This window comes from Mauremys reevesii, linkage group 2, assembly GCF_016161935.1.
Source record: "Mauremys reevesii isolate NIE-2019 linkage group 2, ASM1616193v1, whole genome shotgun sequence".
Taxonomy (NCBI): Eukaryota; Metazoa; Chordata; order Testudines; family Geoemydidae; genus Mauremys; species Mauremys reevesii.
The window spans coordinates 65595611-65617356 of NC_052624.1; the positions used below are offsets into that span (position 1 = coordinate 65595611).

Sequence of the window (21746 nt, forward strand, 5' to 3'; positions counted from 1 at the left end):
GCCACAGTAATATTTTAAAAGTCAATTCTGAAGCCAAAAAATACCTCAGTGGAAGGATTTTTGTCCTTTACTGCTCCTGTCACATACAGAAAGGGAGCCTCAAATTTGCTTTCTAAATTTGTTTTCTAAATCATCATCATCATCAGGCCGTTACATAAACTGCAGAGGGACGGGATGCTCTTTCCTAGACTGAAATTTTAGACTAGGAATTTTCATCATCCTCTTCCCCTCAGGCATGGAGAGAGCTGTAGTTCAGATGACCAGCATGGGTGTTATTACTATTCAGTTCCCCCAGCCAAAGGAGAGAACCTGATACTACCCCAAGCAATGGAAAAAAATATTTGGTCCCATAGTAGAGTTCAAGATTAGGAAAGCCCATCTCATCATCATATTATTATTTACAGAGTTAAATTTAGAATAATTATTTCAAATAAAGTATCTTTTATTTAAATGTTTGAAAGTTGATTCCTCTTACAGTTAAAAGATCTGCTGTCAATTTCTTTAATAAATTGGCTTTACATTTTTTATATGTGGTTAAGAATTATTCCATGATATTTAAGACCGTTGTTGTCAGATTATAAAAGACAGCCCTGTTTAATGAATTCCTTTTCTATCTGATTTTGCACAAAATACTGGCTGTAGATTAACATTATTTTTGAATCCTGACTTGAGATCGTTATTGCCCAATTGTAGCATGTATTTCTGTAACACAACTTATGGGATCAGACAGTTAAAGCAACATGTCATCAATAGAGAGGAATACAAGAGGGGAAGTATCACCAGTTGGAATAGCTATTATTTGGGAATTTAAATGGATCATGTAAGGCAAAGGTTTCAAAAACTAGAATAAAATAGAGAGATAGCAGGTAGGCTTAGTGGTGCTGCTTAGTCATTCAAAGGTGCAGAGTCGTTAATCAAGGCAGGCACAAGGAGCATAGAAAAAATGTATCCAGTTTTGAACTCACTTTCTATTTTAATATTTATTAGCTTGTGTCTTTTGATATTAAAATAGATATTCCTCAGCTTAAACCCAGACCTTTGGGGCAGGGACAGAGTGGGAGAAGAAAGGTTGGATGACTAATTAAATATATATGAGACTCTCTTTTGGATTACTGGTTCAAATCCAGCCAAAACTGATAGTGGGTAAAAGTTGTTGCCATCCATATCTGTGATGACAATATGCAAAATGAGTTGGACTTAAATGTAATGGCAGATGTCCACATCACAAAACCCACCATATCTCCAGCACTCTTGTAGCCAGCTACAGCAGACCAACAGCAAAAAAAGTGGTTCTTACATGTAAGCACCTTCTTAGCTCTTAAAATAAAATAAATAAATATAGTCCTGATAGTTCAGGGTTAAGGCAGACTAGTGGGAATGCTTGCACAGCCATTCCCAGTATTGTTCCAGATCTACAGAGAAAAAGGGCACACAAGTCTCTAGGTCTGTCAAATTTTAATAGAGTTAAGACTCACTTCATGCAGAATTGCATGTTTAGACTAACATGTAACTCACCAAGCCAACCAAGGAATCTGATCGTCAATGTAGGAGCCCATGACCTCCAGCATTGTCAAAAATGATCTATGATTACGTATAGGAAGTTAGACTTACCACAGCTGCACACAAGAGCAATCCTTTGTGCATTCTCCATTTCAACTACAATGTTATCCCCCCTTCCACTTGCCCATTGATTAATAGAGAGGTCAAACCCAGGAAAAGAAATCCTCTCCCAATAAAGAAACTCTGATAACACAATGCTACCACTGTTCTGCCAAAAATACTAGTTCTAAAGAACTGTTTCAATGTAATTTTTTCTATGGCTGGAACAAGAAATTTGTGTTTTGCTGAATTATTGCATTATACATTCCATCCAAACTACTAGGGTTTCTGGGATAAGACAGGCAGGGTATTTACATTTGAAAACAATTAAGGGGCTGATGAATTTGAGAACAAGAGAACTATCTGAAAAGCTGGTATTTAATGGTGTTTGACTAACTGCTTTTGCAACAGGTTCATGATGACTTTGGAAAACAATATTTTCTCATTAACGTGATCAGAATATCAAAATAATATGGCAGCACTGTTCAGCTTCTTCCCACAGGTTCCCAGCTCCACCCTTCACAGCTACTTAGGAGCTGGCATAAAGGAAAAGACCAGTGGGCCATTAAGATCCATAGCCAGCCTGACAGTATGGGTTGGCCATTCTTTTATGCCTACATATGCAGTGCTATCCCATTACTTATACTACAGTAGCACTCAAAAATGTGTTTAGTGTTGTATAAATAAAAGGCAAATCCCTACTCTGAAAAACTTACGGGTTACCTCCCCCCCACTAAATTCACATACAAAAGGTAGATGAAAGGGGACAATATAAAACAAAGTGGTCAAGGCTGTGTTTGGACATATTTTGATAGTTTTGTGTCTATATAGATGTGTTTTATAACTATTCCCAGTTACTTAGCCATTAATTGGCTAATTTCTGAAGTTGGTCTTGTAGAGAATTTGAAGGCAGGAAGGTAATAAGCTTGGTGGCTCTGCTCAGGAAGAATCTTCCAGGCTACACATTAGGCACAGAACAAAGTGCAGAGGTAAGTTATATGAGATGCAGACAGAGGGCATCATGGCTGGCATCTGTGCCAGAGCAGTGTTTGTATTTGTGTTGGGTAGACAGAGAAAAGGTTGGATCTTAGCAAGATTGTGGTGTAAGCAGAAGCAAGATTTGGAAACAGCCTAGATGTGAAGGGGAAAGGAAAAGGAGTCTGCCAAGATACCCATGTTACTTGGGTTCCTATACTGCCAGAGTCGTTCGTAAATCTCCAATTTGGCCATGGCCATAGCTACCCATGACAAGGGACAAAAGTCAAAGGAGAGCCAAGATTTCTCAAAAATGACTATTAATTTTGGGTCCTGAACATGAGACACTTTGAAAGAGCCTAATTTTTAGAAAAAAGCATCCATCCGCTGGAGATCAGGCCTGATCTATAATTGGGGACCCCAAAATGGTAGCACCTACCATATCAAGTCAGTTTTGAAAAGCTGAGACAGAATAAACTTCACCAAAAATCACAGTGTTTTGTATTTTGGGTGCAAATTCCACATATGGTGTAATTATCGCAAAGAGGCTTTGACCTTGGCAAACAAAGCCCAAGCCAAAGACAACTACTGTAAACCCATTCCAGTTCCCCACCTTTTAGTTTGAATTTTTTTTTTTTTTTTTTTTACACAAGAAAAAAAGAACTCTCATGACTTCTTGGGGAATAAAAACTCTCACCTAGAGTTCAGCCTCTGGTCATTTGTGTTGGTGCACTGTAGTTAAACTTTGTGATTCTTGATAATTTTTGTTCAGCTCTTATCAGAGGTGGGTGTACAGCTATAGGCAAAAGTCTCAAGTCATGAATTTTAATAATGATGGCACTTAAGATAAAAATCTAGCTTTATAATTTTAATGAAGGGATGATAAGAGTTAGGGAGATAATCCGCACAAGCAGAACACTCAGAGGTGCAGCGTAACCAGGAAATATATCTTTGTTAAAGGGTGTCGGAGTGTGTGTGAGAGAATTTTAATTCTATTGATACAATTCTGAGTTTTGAAGTAAAACATTTTGGGTGGAGGGAAGAGGAAGACAGAGGAAAAAAAACAAATAATGGGCCTGATCTTAAACCATATCCACAGGAACAGATTTATTGATTTTAATGAGATTACGCATGTAAAGATTGCGTTGTACAGTCCACACACAACAGTCTATGGGTGACAATTTCATTTGTCAAATGCAGCATCACTCTAAAGCAGTGGTTCCCAAAGTGGGGTTCGCAGAACATTACAGGGGGTTCGCCAGAAAATTTTCAGTAATGGCGGCCAGAAGACCCCAGGCATTGGAGGCAGCAGGTGGGACCCGGTTACAGGGCAGACAGGGAGAGCAGGCCAGGGCAGTTGGGGCTGGCAGCCTGAGACCTGCCCCCATCAGCGGTTCTGGACTTCCAAGAGCTATGCAGAGCAAAACAAGTGCATCCATCACACTGAGGAAACTTAAACTTAAATCCCTGGAAATATTCATTTTTAGGAGGGGGTTCATGAGATTTCACAATTTAGTGAAAGGGGTGAACTGGCTGCTAAAGTTTGGGAACCACTGTTCTAAAGTCAAAGTTCCCCTGAGCCAACGGCTCATTAGGCTGCTGTGGTTAAGGCATATCATTCTGTTCCCTCCTCTTAGCAAGGCAAATGAATCTGAGCAGCTGAATGGTCCATTGATAAAACAGAATTCAGACTAGCCTTGGTGATAATCCCAGAAGGCTTCTTGGGTAAAGCATGTTGTAATAATCATGTACCAGTAATCTGTACATTGAGAAATTATACTAGCAAGACACAGTATGCAATGTTCTTTTCTGGAAAGAATTGCTTAATTTGTGGCAGGGTGTGCCAGGGCTGAGCCCCAGCACCTCTAGGCTTGGCAGTTCTTAGCCCTGGCACCTCTGGGCTTGCCACATCAGTTATGAAAGTAAAAAAAATTCTTAAACCCTGGCTCCTCATTCATTACAAATTAAGCATTTAATTTAAAAGTCTCCTTTCAGACTATGAACTTTGGAAATAAGTTTGACTCAAACATAATTTAGTCTTGAGAAAAGGGCACTGAGGCGAGGACCTGATTATAACAGCCCTTAACATATTTGAAGACTGTTTTTGAGAGGCCTGTGATCAACTGTTCTCCCCATCCACTGAAGGTAGGACAAGTAGTAATGGTCTTAATCTGCAACTAGGGAGATTTAGGTTAGATATCAGGAAAACTTTCTAACTATATGGGTAGTTAAGGAGCCAGTGAGAGTCTAGGTTTACTTGGCCCTGCCTCATCACAGGTGGCTGGCCTGGATGACTTCTCAAGGTCCCTTTCAGCCCTACATTTCTGTGATTCTAGAAGTTTGAAAAAGAGCATCCACGGGCAGGCCATATAATCTGTTATATATAAATGTGGAACCGTGTATTTCATGCCATTTCAATGAGTCGTTAACCATAGCAACCTATTCTTTAAACACATTTGCATGCTGTTTTTTTTTTAAACACACTTTTTGGAATAAGACCATATTCTTGTAAACAGTGGGCCTGATTTGATGCTCATATATACTAACGCACCCGTAAAGCCCTTTTACATGATCAGAGGCCTTTGCGAAAATGAGAATTAGGCCAGATGGGTACAACTCAAAAAAAATCTGTGGACACATTAACAGTTGGCTACAGCAGTTCAAGTTATACTGGGAGTTTAACACTGGAAAACATACTTGCAAGTATACAATTAACTGTTACTATTCAAGGAAGTTTGCTATCATCATGGACAGTTCTCTGAAAATATCTGCTCAATGTGCAGCGACTGTCAAAAAAGCTCAGACTGTTAGGAGCCATTAGGAAAGGGATAGATAAGACAGAAAACATGACACTATATAAATACATGGTATGCCTACACCATGAATACTGCATACAGTTCTGATAACCCCATCTCAGAACAGATATATGAGAATTTTAAAAAATACAGAGAAGTGCAACAAAAATAATTAGGGGAATGGAACAGCTTTTATACGAGGAGAGATTTAAAAAACAGGGACTGTTCATCTTAGAAAAGGGACAGCTAAGGGGGGATATGGTAGAGGTGTATACAATCATGAAAGGTGTAGAGAAAGTGAATAAGGAAGTTTTATTTACCCTTCACATAACACAAGAAACATTGGTCACCCAATGAAATTCATAGGCAGCAGGTTTAAAACAAACAAAAGGAAGTACTTCTTCACACAACACAGAGTCCACTTGTGGAATTCGTTGCCTGGGGATGTTGTGAAGGCCCAAGAAAGTATCACTGATTCAAAAAAGAATTGGATAAGTTCATGGGAGATAGGTCCGTCAATGGCTATTAGCCAGGATTGTCAGGGACACAACCCCATGCGCTCTGGGTGTCCCAAAACCTCTGACTGCTAGAAGCTGGGACTGGATGACACAGGATGGATTACTTGATAATTGCCCCGGCTGTTCTCAAGCATCTGGGACCAGCTACTTTCAGAAAAACAGGATACTGGGCTAGGTGGACCTTTGGTCTGACCCAGGATAGCCATTCTTATGTTCATATTAGTGGCTCACTGCAATTCTAAACTCATATAAACATTAAAAAAATTATTTAACAGCATTAAGGGCAGAGGCAGCTTAGACACAAAAATGGCAGGCTCACAAAGAACATTAGTTAAAAAGAATACCGTTCTAAGGAACAAAACAGACACAGGCTGCTTCCTCCAACCATAAGCTGCAATGGAACAAGCGAAGAGTTTGGTGAGGGTTGTATTGATTTTTTTTTCTTTTCTTTTTAGTGCCTTTTTAAAAACAGAACGAAGTTAGCAATGCATTTACGTCAACAGGCTTCTTTGGGGGACTGATGGCCTGCCTTAAGTGACCTAGTGTTCAACCCAGGAACATTTCAAATTAGGTAATTGTCAGCCATCCTATAAATTACTGTCCTTTTTCTCTAGGGGGACCGGATGGAGGACCCACCAGGCCAAGGCAACAGAGCACCCTGAGATAAAGTTATCGCATCTTGAAGAGTTAAGAGCAGAAACATTTGCTAGTACAGATTTCAGCTGCATTCAGTAAGGCCGTCTCACAGTTCTTAGGGAGCAACAAAAACTGAAAAGCACCAGTAACTGAAATATCACAGATGTTACCTTTCAGACAACAAGCATGTGACCTAAGTCAATACTCTTCTTTGCAGTGTGGGGAAACCCTTGTCCCAACTGGTTCAGATCATATCATCATAGAAATTACCAGGTTACTGATAAGATACTGATTAGATGTAGTGAATCAAAAGTGTGGCTAAACAACAAAGAACTCCAAAGAAGATTCAGAGGACGGTGTGGTATAGAAAAAGCATGGACTCCCCAACTCTCTCTCTATAGTGCGGAAGGATCATATGTGCAATATGCTGTTTCTGCCATTAATCAATATTTATGAACTCCTAACAAAAAAGGTGATGCTTACAAGGCAACCTAGATTCTAAAAACAGTAATTAAACATCACCTAGGTCTTCCTTGTAAAGTGATTGTAAATCTGAATTATTTACATGCACTTTGGAATTAAAAGGACAGCAAAGCCTTTGTAAAATAAATTTTATAAATTCTAATAGTTATTCAACAAAAGAATCTTTGTAATTACTGCTTAAGTATGGTACACAGATACAAATAAATTATTCATTAAATACAACTCACATCTGGGTTTTATTATACTCTGTAAAATATACAGGAATCTTGATGTACTGAAAGAGTGCAGGTAAATACAGTATTCAAGCAATCACTATTTCTATGTACATGCTCATTAATTCTTCAAAAAACCCACAAAATTATCAAATAGATCAAAATACTGTCCTGTTTTTCCACACTTTATGTTCAGAAAACCAGCTGATAATTTACAATGGCATTAAGGTTTCCAGTTTCACAATACAAAAAGGATAAAAGGTCACTGGGATTCAGTTTATTTGTATTTTACCTGGACATGCAAGAATCGCTTGCATGTACATAAGCAGTTTCACTTTAAAAGTAATAGTTATAGTTAAAGCAGAACCCAATAAACTAAATACTCATTTAACAGATAAACTTCAGTCTTCCATTTTTCAGCCTCCCCCCCCCTTTTTTTTTTTAAAACAGTAGTCTGTTATAAATAAAAAGACTGAGGGCAAGTTTGTACTACACTACAGGGGCCTGCATCTTCTATTGATTTTTTAGATAGAGAACACCACAGATATTTCTTCCCAAAGATCCAACATTGTACCTTTTGATAACAGGGAAACTTCCTTTTAAATTCACCTTCCCCCCCGACTCAGAACTCCAGGATTTAAAAGAAATACAATATGGAGGCACAGACTTCATCTCACTTACAAACTTGATGATGCAAATAAGTGGGTGAATTGTTGATAAATCCATTCCCTAAGAACTTTCAGTCACAACAGGGTGTCAGGAGATTTTTATGCAGTTTCATTTTCTCAGTAAATTACCCTTCATGTATTTAAATAAAAATATCTCAATTTAAAACCCAGAAGTTAAAAATCTAAAACTGTGCAACAATTACTGCTCCCCTCCCATCCCTCCCCTTGTTTATTACACTGTACATGTTTCACCCTGACTGCACCTTGTTAGCTGGTTTTTTTTTTAAGCTTTATAAAAGTTTGACAAGTTCATTTTTGTTTAATCTAAAAGAAAAAACAAAACTGAAAGATACATCTGCTTTCTTTCATGGTACATTTAATAGTGTCGGAAGGCTTTTAGATTATAAAAAAAAAAATCAACATTTAAAACCAAATCTAAGCTTCATTCCCAGAAATAATTAAGGTTTGGTTAAGACAACATCTCATTTAACCTATTCCAGTTTCCACAAAAAGGTATTTAATTAAAAAAATCTTTAAGTTATTTGGTCCTTTGGCAATTTGCTGCATACACAATGCCTACTGTACCAAACTCATTTATTGCCTTCAAAATGGTTTTAGTTTTATTGATTATAGTTAAATCAGATGTCCTTTTTGTTGTACAAATATGTTGTTCATTTACACAGACTCGGGTGCAGAGTCTGGAGAAGTTACTCCTGGCACCACAAACAAAATGGTAATGTACAATTAAATAAAACAGTTTTGACATTCTTAATTTTTTTTGCTGTAGATTCCAAGTATTTTTCAAGAATTTATGCTTCTTTTGCAAAACCTGCTCTTTAAAATCCTCCTAGTGTCACACACAGATCTTTCATATGTATCCACAATTAAAAAACCCCAAAATCTTCTCGTAGGTCTGTCCTCTTTTGTAATCAAACACTGACTGCTTTTTTCCAAAAGCACAATTCTGACCTTCAGATGACCGGGCTCACTCTTCAGACCTCCAGATGAAGCTTCTTAATAGGTCTCAGAATCTGAGTCATTAAGCTCATCCTCTTCTGTATATGGGTAGCCATCTTCCCTGCCAATGTTGTTGAAGCTACAATAAGAGCTATGTTCACTCCTCATGATTGGCAAGGAGTCAAACGTGACAGTTTTTGAGGTGTTGGTGTAATGATTAATGGCATTGAATGTAAGGGAAGGTAAAGTGCTGCTTGATGTAACAGGCATCATCGTGGCCAAAATGAGAGCTAGACAATCAGCCACATCCTTATTGGGAGCACAGGCCAAAGCTGGTGTGTAACCTAGAAATCAAAATAAAATCAAAACCTTTGTTTAAAAAGTAGGAAGTGTACAAATTCTTCAACAGCATTCAATCAGACAGCTGTAAAAACATTTCAATTGCTTAGTATATATATGCACCTTAGCTAAACAGGTTACAGTATACCATAGAGGTGGGAGGGTTGATGATCAGGAAGATAGATAAATATATATATATATAAGATTTATATATATAGGATATTATATATATATATATATATATATATATATATATATATATATATATATGCACCTTAGCTAAACAGGTTACAGTATACCATAGAGGTGGGAGGGTTGATGATCAGGAAGATAGATAAAACCCTGGGAAATCAGAAGATTTGGGAGGGTAGGATTTGATTGATTGATTAGGCAAAGTTAGGAATTTTTGGGTCAGGGAGAAAAACTGGGATTTCAAGCAGCCAAGAAGTTAACTACATGAAGATAGTTAACTGGAACGGGAATTACCTAACTGCAACCAATAATTAATTTTGCAGGAAATCTATAGGTATTTTAAATAGCCATTATAAAAAACAATTGCAAACATGTAAAGCTCCATGCACAGCTGTTCATTTCAGAATAAGCAGTCTTACTGAAATATTTGCCCCAAGGCAAGTTGGCAAAACATTAGGGTGACCAGTGAAAGTGAGATGTTAAACAGTTTTTGTACTGGTATAATTTAAGCAATCTATGTTTTGTTACTAAACAGCAATATAAAATAAGGAGCTAAACTAAGAAATCCACAAAACATTGTAGGACTTGCAGTCTCCTTGCTTCAACTCAGTACTATTTCAAACAGCACTATGTTGCACACTCAAGGTTCCCTAGTGTGCTGTACCAGTAGGGTCTACATGGCCCAATAAATGCGCAACACCTTAGTATCCTTTAGAATTTAAACCCTATAGTGTGCATTACCCCACCACGTAGATTATGACCTTAAGGAGTGTGGAGCTCCAATTTTGGCCACAAGTCAGCAGTATCTCAATGAATGGAATTTCTTGAGGATATAGCACCCACAAGGCATTTTGTTTTTTGTTTTTAAGGATTTCCTAGGAATTTATTAGTATTTATTTAAAAAAAAAAAAAGAACAAGTGAAAATTTGCTCCAAGATCTTGTGTACAATTGAAGTCAATCTAACAGACCTATAGTTGCCTGGGTCAGGTTTTTTCCTCTCTTATATTAGCAATTTTTCAGTCATCTAGGGTATGACCCCTGAGTTTAAAGATTCATTAAAAAAAAATCTTGCTATTGGATTTGCAATTTCATAGGCCAATTCCTTCAATATTCTTGGAAGACGATTATCTGGGGCACTTGATTGTTATTGTGATTTTGCCTTCCAGTACTACCTATTTAACAGGCGAGATTTGTTAACATGCGGTATAGGAACTTGCTATGTAGCGCTACAGATTTGCTCACTAATTCATTGACATAGAAATTGACAGGAAGTGCAAAGTGGAAACATGTACGTCTTTACTGCTGAAGGGTGGGGGGGAGGGGCAGGGACGTTAAAGCGCTGCTGCGGCAGCGCTTTAAGGACAGTCCTTTGCTGCAACAGCGCTGGGCCGCCTATGTGTGTGTGGGTGTGTGAGTGTGAGTGAGAGAGAGAAGGGGGCAGCAACGTTAAAGCGCTGCCCTGGCAAAGGACCCTGCAGCACTTTAAGGTCGCTGCCCCTTTTGCCCCCCCCTCGGCTGCCAATGGGTGTGTGTGTGGGGGACAAAGGGAGCAACTGCCCTAGAGCTGGCGATTTAAAAGGGCCCGGGGCTCCAGACACCGCTACAGCAGCAGTGGCATCCGGAGTCCTGGGCCCTTTAAATCGCCACGGGAACCCAGGCAGCGTGGACCAGGCGGCCTGGAAGCGCTGGCTGGGAGATGCTGACCCTAGCTCCGCCCCTTCCGCCCGAGGCCCTGTCCCAACATCCGCACATAAACGGGTCTGTACTGTAACGAGAGGTCATCAAGGAGGCAATTTTTATTTCCTCAGCATATACTCTACTTGCTAAGGAATTGTTTTTGTTGTAAAAGTAGATCCAGTTGCTCCAGGGCCGCCCAGAGGATTCCGGGGGCCCGGGGTCTTCGGCGGCGGGGGCCCCTTCCGGGACCCGCCGCCGAAGTGCCCCGAAGACCTGCGGCGGGAGCCCCCCCGCCGCCGAATTACTGCCAAAGCGGGACCCGCCACCGAAGTGCAGCCCGGTCTTCGGCGGTAATTCGGCGGCGGGGGGGGGGGCCCGCCACGGGTCTTCGGGGCACTTCGGCGGCGGGTCCCGGAACGGAAGGGGCCCCCTGCCGCCGAAGACCGGGCTGCGCTTCGGCGGCGGGTCCCGCTTCCCCCCCGCCCCGGCCCCAGCCTCTTACCCCCGGCTCCCTCCTCACCCAGAGTCTCAGCGCCTCGCCGGAACAGCCGCAGCGTGCGGCCGGCGGGGCCTGAGCTCTGTCCCGCTCAGAGCCGCGTGGTGAGGGGGCGGGGCTGGGAGCTCCACGCTGAGCGGAGGCAGCTGAGCTCAGCCTGGAGCTCCCAGCCCTGCCCCCTGACCACGCGGCTCGGAGTGGGGCGGGGCTCAGGGGCCCCGGCGGAGACTTGGCGCTTGATGCGCTGAGGCTCCAGGAGAGGGGCGGAGGCGGGAGCCTCAGCTGTTCTCTTGGGGGCCCCTGCGGAGCCCGGGGCAAATTGCCCCCTTTGCCCCCCCCTCTGGGCAGCCCTGAGTTGCTCAAGCTTTTTAAGGAAACATCAACAATTGTTGTTGTCTGTTCAACTGGTGTTGTACATTAGGTAACTGGACAGACAACTCTAGCAACTTGTCACATAAAATAATATTGTATTTACATGGGACAATATTAAGGAAGAACAGCAAATGGGGGGGAAGAAGAGCTTGTATTAAAATTATTATTTGCTGAGTATAGATATTGTGCTCAACACTGTACAGAACAGAGTAAGACCGTTCCTGCCCCAAGGAGCATTCAATCTAAGAAAAAAGTCAGATAATTCAAGTTCAAAAAGCACCAGCTGACCATGTGACAGGGATGTTCAACAGTGCAGCAGATTTTGTTTTTAGTGTTTACAACAAATCATAGCACCTACAGGTTAAAGTGAACAATGAAAGTCTTTACAGGAGATGTGCATTTTGAGGAGGATTCAAAGGAAAGGGCTTTGAGAGACTGCTGTACTGGGATGAAGAGGACATTTCAGGCAGACAGGACAGGACAGAAAAAAGCTCACTATTGATACTCAATGCACAGAACTCCAGATAACATTTATCAATGCTGCAGATCTCTTGTGAAGGTGACAAGTAAAACAGATTTGTTTAAACTGACCATGTGCGTCACTATTTCTACTATTTGTGCGCTATGGTGAAATTAATGCAAAGAAGAAAGAAATACAATTGATTTTTCTTGTTGACATTTTTAAGACATGCTACTTGTTAATGACCAGTGTTATCTGGAACATGACATCCCAGATTAAATGCTGAAAAAAACAAAACTACAGGCCAGTCTGAAGATTAAACAAATTATTTACATTTAATAATTACTCTAAAAGTACCATTTATAACTGGGATTGAGCATCTGTCTTGCAAAATATTTTACTCTTCTAATCTCTTTTCATTTTAGAGAACTACTGATGTGGCAACCACTACCTATGATAAATAATGTTTCAGATAGATTAAGCAGTGAAATATCAAAAAGATAATGGGAAGTTACAAGAGAAAGAGAAAAAGCATAAAAAGTGATTGGAACTATAAATTTCACAGGCATTTCTGCTGAAAAAAAGCAGCAACCACTCAAAATCACTTTCCTTGCTAGGAAATAAAACAGCACAAGGACTACAGAGCTTTTGAGATAGGAGAAAAGAAAGTGACAGTTGATAGAGTTAAATTCCATTATGCCCCTACAAAGTGCACGATTTCACCTTTGAGATGAGGCAGTTATGTTTCCTTGCTTCTATATACTGCAAAGCTCTTACAAGGCAGAAGCTTGAGACCCCAAAACTGGGATCTGTGGTACATAACTTACTTTTAGAAATTTATACTTAAAAGATTTTAGTGCATGCCTATTAAACCCGTCACTAATGTCCAAAAGTAAGAGTATACTCTGATACTGTGCTCTTATGATTGTTTCCAATATTGCTAAAATGAGTGTATTTACTCCTAATATAATCAAGACTGCAATGTAGAATCAATTATTTGCGTTTGATAACCTGTATTAATGTTCCAAACTTAATCAGGATCTTCCATTTTTCCTGCTTTGCTATCCTGACCCAGCTTCCACATGTCCCATTCTCAGAAGGAGGCATTCCATCATATAACCAATATAAAACTTAAGAAAGTTTACCACTTTCCAAATCTGGAGCAGAAACTACTGTTCCTTACTAGAAAACAAGGTAAATTTTATTCTTACCATTTTCATCTACAGCAAGTACACTTGCTCCCTTGCCTAAAAGTTCTTGAACTACAACTGTTAATCCATTTCGAGCAGCAACATGCAGAGGTCTGTGAAGACAAACAAACCTGGTTATAGAATAAGCCTCCAAACAAGATACGAAAGAATATTTTAGGAATGAAATACCCATCTACATTGACAACCACACTATGTAGATCTCCTTTATTTGTTCTGTTCCTTAACTTCTTAGAGAATGTAAAAATTAAAGAAAAATAAAATTATTTTCCTTTAAGTAAAAAAAAAGGAAACATTTAAAGCTGCATACTTATTATTCCTCTTAACAGCCAAGAACATTTCTGCAATAAAAATTATGTACTAGTAAAACTAGTTCCTTTTTATGACATGACATTGTGAAGGAATAGCTCTTGATCTGGCATGCCTTATTATAAAAAAATATTAAAAAGAACTTGTTAAAAAGGTAGCAACAAATGTTCCCCTTCCACTTTAGTTGTGTCCATAATTAAAGTAATTAATCTTTCATCGCAATCTGAAAGTAGATTGCAGCACATCTGGGGAATTATGTCGGTCACTGGCAATAGTCTTTTATTAGAGTACCACTAGCAGGATGCTAGTCATATTCTATTATATAAAATAGCTGAAATCAATGTTCCCTCTAATTTTTTACATCCACGTGCGGAATGAATTTCGTTATATGCACCAATATGGAGGTTGGGAGGTATGGGGGTGGGACCAAGGGGTTCGGAGTGTGGGAAGGGGCTCAAGGCTGGGGCAGAAGGTTGGGGTGCAGGCCCTACCACTTGAATTCAAGTGGTTTGCAGGTGAGGTGCTGAGTCAGCATACCTTGGTTACGTAGAGTGGGATATTTTTCAAAAGCAGTCAGCACTGGCTTAACTCTGCTCCCACTGAAGTTCTCCCATTGACTCCAGTGAAGGAGAGGTAAGCAAACATCAAGTGCTTCTGGAAATCCCATCCAGAAACTTTAATCCTTACTTCCTCAAATGCAGGTTTATGAACACAAATGGGAGTAATTATAATTTTAAAAGAACTCTGTCAGACCTCCCACACTGAAGCTGATCATTAAAAAAACAAAAACAAAAAAAACCCCAAAAACCAGATAATACTGGTATTTTCTTTTTAAGTCTTTAAAGATATCTGTATAGAAGTTCGTAATATTTGCTGTTACTTTAAACTAGCTTACCCTACCAAATCTTTCTTCTATTTGAAAACATAGTTGTGTGCTATCACCCACTCTTCCTAATGAAGCTACACTTTATCAAAGGTTCTCTGTTAACAGCTTGCTTGATTGGCCATTCATTCTTTTGATGTCAGGATGTGCTCAGGGACAGAGCATTGCTGATGTAAAACCAGCAGAGGGAGCTAAATTGCCATGTTTACACTACCGTGAAAAGTAATAGGTTTTTACTACAGCTGGTCAAAATTTTTCACACAAACATTTGGAACGCCTTTTCTCTTGAAATTTTGACAAACAGGAATAAAATTGTGTAGAAATTCTCTGTTTCTCCCCTCCCCGCCCCCAAATGTTTTCTACTGGCTTGTTGCATGCCTTTGGTCCGTGATGGTATATGGAATTTTGCTTGATTATTTAATAGAAATCTTTAAGACAGAGTACATTCCCAAGCAAATTTAAGGCAGCACAGATTTTTGTGCTATACTATTTGATGATATTGTTTGTTATAGTTGAAAGCTTTGCATCAGAAGTAGTCATTTAAAGTACACATACTCTCTGTGCTGGTAAAAAGTGGCAATAGTAGTTGCAATTAAACTGCAGCTAGTGGTACAAAACCATATAAACCTTGCTGCGTACACTCTTTTGCACTCCCAGTTCTTTTCTAGTAGATAGCAGAGAGGATTGTCTTTGTAATTAGTGATTTTAAATAAGTTCTAATCTTTTAACCATTAGTAACCCCAGTGCCCTTTCCCAGGAGTGTGGTAGTCTTAAGAGCCAAGTTTTACCCTGACTTACTTACTGTGAAACTAGTTAAAGTGAATGCATTGCAGCCTGAGCTGCTGCAGCAGGGGAGAGGCACCTCTCCCCCACCACAGCAGCTCCGGGACTGGGGCTGTGGGAGAAGCGCCTCTTCCCCGCCGCAGCCTTGTATGCCCCAAGTAACTTGCTCCCCACCCTACTCTCTACCTCTACGCGGTACTGGAGAACCAAGTGCTGCATTGGATCGGGCAGCATGGATCAGGGCATAAGGTTTCAAAAATGTACATGTAGTGACACTACATAATTCAGATATTGCTACATTCTTCAGTAATGCTGTAGATGTTGCCTAAGATCTAGCTGAATGTGTTATCACCCTTTTGGTGGTGGTGGTGGTGGTGGGGGGAGGTGGATGAATGCCTGCAACATCATGACAAGTGATAATACATCCACATATGCATCTTGATAATCTCTGAGTAGAGACTGAGGACCCTGTGGATCCATCCATGAAGGAAATGAAGAGCTTAGATGGATTTCCTAAATTGCTTGGTCCTATCGAAGTAGAAAGCCAATGCCTATCTAACATCCAAGGTATGTAAACAAGATTCCTGCAGAAAAAGAACTATGTGACTTTGGGGAAAACACTGGTAGATTAATGGACTGCTATGGTGGACCTCTGATATAAGCTTAGGTAAGAATTTAGGGTGTGGACATAAAGAGACTTTGTCCCTAAAGAACACTGTGAAAGTGGGTGGGGAGAAATCTGCCATCAAGTCTCCAATCTTTCCCGACCCTATAGGCCAATGTGATGGCTACTAATAAGGCCGTCTTCATACATAAATGCAATACAGAACAGATCTCCATTAGTTCGAATGGAGGTCTCATAAGGTAACTGAGTACCAGGTTGGGGTCCCAAGCCAGGATAGGGTTTCTAATCTGCAGATAGAGATTCTACAAAACCCTTAATAAATAAATAGATGATATTGGATGACCAAATTTGGAGAACCCTTCTACTGGAGAATGAAAGGCTAATACTGTGGCCAATGGACCTTAATCGAACTAACTGATAACTTGATTTCTTTAGCTCCAACAGATAATCAAAGATGACTGAAAGTGGCACCAAATCAGGCAAAAGGCAACAACAATACCAGTGGAAGACTCTCTTCCATTTCTGCAGGTAAGTAGTGCAAGTTGATCTTTCTCTAGTATTCAGTAGTGCCTGTTGTACTTCTATAGAGCAGGAGGATTCACTATGAACCATCAAGAAGCCATGCCCTGAGGCGGAGAATAGCTAGGTTGGTATGAAGCATACAACCTGTATCATGTGACAGTAGATGAGGAATAGCTGGGAGCCTAGACAATGGTTAGACACATATGTGAAGCAGATAAGGGTACCAAGCTTGTCTTGGCCACGTTGGCACTATAAGGATAACTCCGGTTCTGCCCTGTCTGATCTTGTTCATCACCATCAGTAGTAGCAGTGTTTGAGGAAATGCATATAGACTCTTCTTCCAAGATAGAAGAAAGGCGTCTCCCTAGGAGTGATGGCCCAGATGCCCTCTTGAGCAGAAAACAGGACATTTCCTGTTCCTGGAGGTGGTGAAGAGATCCACTTCTGGCAGTCCCCATTTTAGGAATATTCTGTGGAGAACTTGGGTATCCAGCTTCCATTCCTAATCCTGTGAGAAGTGTCTGCTGAGGACAACAGCTGTGGTGTTCTGAATACCTGGGAGGTAGTCTGGTGAAATTTGGATCTGATGAGCTATGCGCCAATTCCACAGTTTCATGACTTTGCTGCACGAGGAGGAGTATCACGGTGATTTCTTGAGTTGTTCATGTGGCCTGAGTTGTGAGGGTATTGAGGAAGGCTCCCCATCCCAACAGTGATGTATCTGTTGTTAAAGTCACTGATGGGGCTGGGCAACAGAAAGGAACACCTTCATAAACACTGAGTTGATCCTTCCACCAGTCTGAAGAATCCCTCACTTGCAGAGGAACCATCAGCTGTCTGTCCAAGATGTGTTTGATTGGAGAATATGCTGCTTTGAGCCAACTCTGGAAGCAATGGAGAGGCAGCCTTGTGTGATTTGTCAAAAAGGTGCAAGTTGCCACATGTCCCAGAACCTGAAGTCCATTCCTTATTGTGGTTCAAGGGCTCCCCTGAACTGCCCATCCAGACATGACAAAGTTAAGGAGCTGTCTAAAGGAAGATGAGTTCTGGCTGTCAATGAGACCAAATATGCTCCTATAAACTGTATCTTCTGTACAGGGGTTAGATGTGGACTTTTTTACATTCAGCTACAGACCCACCTCTGGACCACAGCAAGGACCATCTGGGTAGAAGACAGCACTGCTTCTGTAGGAACGGCCCTTGAGTAGCCAGTTGTCAAGGTATGGGAAGAGTAGGATCGCTTTTTGTCAGAGGTAAGCAACCACTACTGCCAGGACTTTTGAGAACAACCTTGGGGCCAAGGAAACACTGAAGGAAAGCACTCAGTATTGGAAATGATCCTAGCCTATAGTGAAGTATAGGTATTTCCTGTGTGATGGGTATATTGTTATATGGAAATATGCATCTCGTACGTTGAGGGCTGAAAACCAAACCCCTTTCTCTAATGAAGAAATCATAGCTGCCAGAGTCACACATTCTGAACTTTTGAGACTTTACAAACTTGTTTACAAGTCTTAGATCTAAGTAAGATCCTTGGCACAAGGAAATACTTACGGTAAAATCACTTGTCTCTGTGAGGAAGAGGAACTGGCTCTATTGCTCCTAACTGAAAGAGACAGTTCACTTCTTGTCTCAATAAAAGCTTGCAAGAGCGGTCCCTGAAGAAGGATAGGGAAGGGGGGTGTCAAAGGGAAGGAGGGACATAACATCAAGGTATACCATCCATTTTATGGAGTCTATGACCCAGCTGTCTGTAGTGATCCATCTCTCAGCATTATAGAACTAGGCAAGGTGGTCTCTAAAGGCAGGAGGTGGGCTAATGGATGCAGCCGTAAATCCAGAGGTGCAGGAGGATGTGAAACCCTTGACCAACCCATCAAACCTGTTGCTTTGAAGATGACTGGGTGATCATGGAGGACAGTTGGGAGGGCCTCTCTCACCGAAATCTATGTCTCTTTCTGCGGGGAAGTGCGTGGGGGTGTGTGTTAGTGGACCTACAACCCCAGAAAACTGAATAGGATGCGAGCACTGGGCACTCTGGGACATACTAAACCTTGTCTTATTTGTAGGTGTATATATACCCAAGGATTGTAAAGTGGCCCTAGACTCCTTTAGAGTATGCAAGGACTCATCCGTGGTTTCCAAGAACAGCTTACAACCATTGAAGGGGAGGTCCCTCCATGGTGTTCTCTATTTCTCAGAAACCCCAAGGGATGGAGACAAGATGCCCTGCACTCCACCACCACCACTATGGAGATGGACCTGGCAACAGTGTCTGCAGCAATTTAGGATTCTTGAAAAGCAGTTCTGGCCACCAACTAGCCCCCTGAGGCTGTGGACTGGAATTGCTCCCTATTTTCTTGTGGCAGATGTTCAATAAAAGCTATGAATCTGTTATCATTATATTTGGCCTAGGGATGTAAATAGCATTTTATAAAAAGGGTGTTAGATGGAGAGTGAGAACACAAAAAGTAAGGGGAACATACTTCTTATCCACCCATTTAAATTGAGGCAAAATAGTGGCAGGTATCTACCACTCTATCCTAGCTGGATCTAGGAGCACCTCACTGATGTGTAATGCCATCATGGAGGGTGTTGCTGTCTGCAAGATATCCAACACTTTGTGCAGTAAATCCTTGTCCCTTTTAAGAGGAATCTGAAGAGTGTCAGCTACCCTCTTTATGAGGTCTTGAATTGCCAAAAATCATCAGCCATGGATGGTGGCAGAGACAAACACCTTGGCTAGTGACAAGGATGAAAATAGGTGTTTGAGTGGTGACCGCCATATGTGCCATGGCTTCCTGCTCCTCACATGTCTCCTCCTGTGGGGGTGGGGGGGCTGGTTAGGGAGGAGAGGGCTGTACAACTCTGGTCACCCTATGAGATGGTATCAGTAGTTTGGTAAATTGTTGATAGGCAGCCCAGAGATCACAACATGGGCACTGGAGGGGCCCATATGGCATTGGGGGTGGCATGCAGGGTTGGTTCCACCACCCTTGATAATGAGTCCAATCTTTGCTATGACTTGCAGAGAATGTGTTCCTAAAGGGATATGTTGGGGAACCCTGAACAGAAACAGGAGACCAGTAGGGACTTCCATTCATTCTTCCCTCCATTACATTCAATGGATGACTACCTGCTGACAATAGTGGAGAGTCCTCCAGTATTGGAGAACAGTAGTTCAGAGTCACAGTCCTCAGAGATGCTCGGTACTCATGAGGAGCTGGGACTCCCTTATAGAGCGGTCCTTAGTATATCTGAACTCCTGTGGTACCGAGTAGGGGATTGGTACTGATGCAGTAGCTGAGGCCACGGTTGCTGAAGGCTGTGGTACAGCTGATGGTGGGAGTACTAAAGCGGACGCCAATGGCGTCTGGTGCTGTTGCCTGCTCAATGCCGACGATTCTGCATGCACGTGTACCAGCGGTTGGGCTAAACTCAACACTGCCAATACCGAGTGTCTCTGCTTGCTGGTAGAAGGTACTAAGGGCCTATCAGTCATTTCTCTCCTTTATGCTATAGGACCTTACGGCTCCATCAGTACCAGAGGAGGAGTCCTTCGACTCAATAGTACTGAGTCAAGAGGATAAGGCTTCGGAGACTGTACAACTTGCCAGGGACCTGGGCCTATTTGGAATGGACGCCTTAAGGTGAGAGTCCGCAATCCTCTTTTTGGAAGCCTTCCCTGAAGCCTCCAAAAAGAGGGGGGAGAGGAGATGGGATGTCTCCTGATCAGGGGCAGCTCTAGCAATTGTGCCGCCCCAAGCAGGGCGGCACGCTGCGGGGGGCGCTCTGCTGGTCGCCGGTCCCACGGCTCCAGTGGACCTCCTGCAGACGTGCCGGTGGAGGGTCCGCTGGTCCAGCGGCTCCGGTGGAGCATCCGCAGGCACGTCTGTGGGAGGTCCACCTGAGCCGCGGGACCAGCGGCCCCTCCGCAGGCATGCCTGCAGGAGGTCCACCGGAGCCACCTGCCGCCTGCGCTGGGGTCTAGAGCTGGCCCTGCTCCTGATGGGACTCAGGAGCTGGCTGAAGGGAGCGTTCCTTCATTACCAGTCTGAGTTTAATCTCCCTGTTTTTCCTTACCCTGGAGTTGAGGGCCAGGCAGAAGTTACCCTTCTGGGAGACAAAGGACTCCTTCAAGCAACAGACACACACAGAGTGGCTGTCACTCACAAGTATAGCCTCTCAGCATGAGAGGCAATGTTTGAAATCCTGAGGGGAAAGTAGGGAGTAAAATAATTCTCTTTTTACTTATCTAACTGATTAATTATAAGTACACTATCAACTAACTATAAGAACGATCTTAATCACTATAGGAGTATTAGAAAAGCTGAGGCACGGTAAACGTGGATGTGCTAGGGCTCTGTCTTGGGCCAAGGCAGATGAGAAGGAACTGAGGGTGGTTTGCCAGGCCATCCCTATACAGCCTTGGTATCCAGATCAAGGAGCCATAGGGCACATGTGTGGGCCGAACGGACACTGCTAACTGAAAATCTCCGATCCAGGGCTCAAGAAGCATGTGCACACCTGAAGAGGAACATCTACTTGAAGAATTGCACCTATTGTCTGTAGCTCAAAATATTAAAGTTCAAGAAGTAAGAAGCATTTAACACCATGAATAAACTGAAATCCATTTGAAAAAGTTATTTACAATTTGGGCCTACTTCTGCCAGCATTCATCTTGCTAAAAAAACTTAACATAATTTGTGATGCACTTGGTTTAGGAACTCAGTATAACTGATTGTAAAATAAGCTTCCATACCAGTAAAATATTTTAAACACTACAATTATTCAAGTTTTGTGCAGCTCAGTGCATGACACTTCTTGCCAGTGAGAAAAAGGTCACTGATTTTCCCTGGAGATCCACATGAGCCATATGGTTGATTCAGGTTGTTTGGAATAAGTTAGAAGAGACTGTCCCCACCCTCCTTAATGTGCCTCCATTCTCTTTATCTTCTTTTGTTCCCCTTTTTGTCTCCCAGCTTGTTTTCTCTCCACCTCTTTCTGCCTCTCATTAGCCATGTGCCAGGGCAACC

At 41.8% G+C, this 21746-nt stretch overlaps 1 protein-coding gene and 1 long non-coding RNA gene across 4 annotated transcripts in view; one reads left to right on the forward strand and one right to left on the reverse strand.

The window, feature by feature from the left end:
- Nucleotides 1–8900: 8900 nt before the first annotated feature.
- The window catches only part of ANKRD28 (ankyrin repeat domain 28), a 205119-nt gene continuing 192273 nt past the window's right edge, over nucleotides 8901–21746 (reverse strand). For all 3 annotated transcript variants that reach the window (XM_039526712.1, XM_039526711.1, XM_039526713.1), the window contains 2 exons: nucleotides 13592–13683; nucleotides 8901–9187 (listed from right to left, as the gene is read on the reverse strand). In XM_039526712.1, the coding sequence (XP_039382646.1) occupies nucleotides 8901–9187; nucleotides 13592–13683 (379 nt within the window). The remainder of the gene's footprint in view (nucleotides 9188–13591; nucleotides 13684–21746) is intronic.
- LOC120398937 lies at nucleotides 15966–18006 on the forward strand. Its single transcript, XR_005594834.1, has 3 exons — nucleotides 15966–16130; nucleotides 16624–16716; nucleotides 17838–18006. It is a non-coding gene; the product is annotated as an uncharacterized LOC120398937 (long non-coding RNA).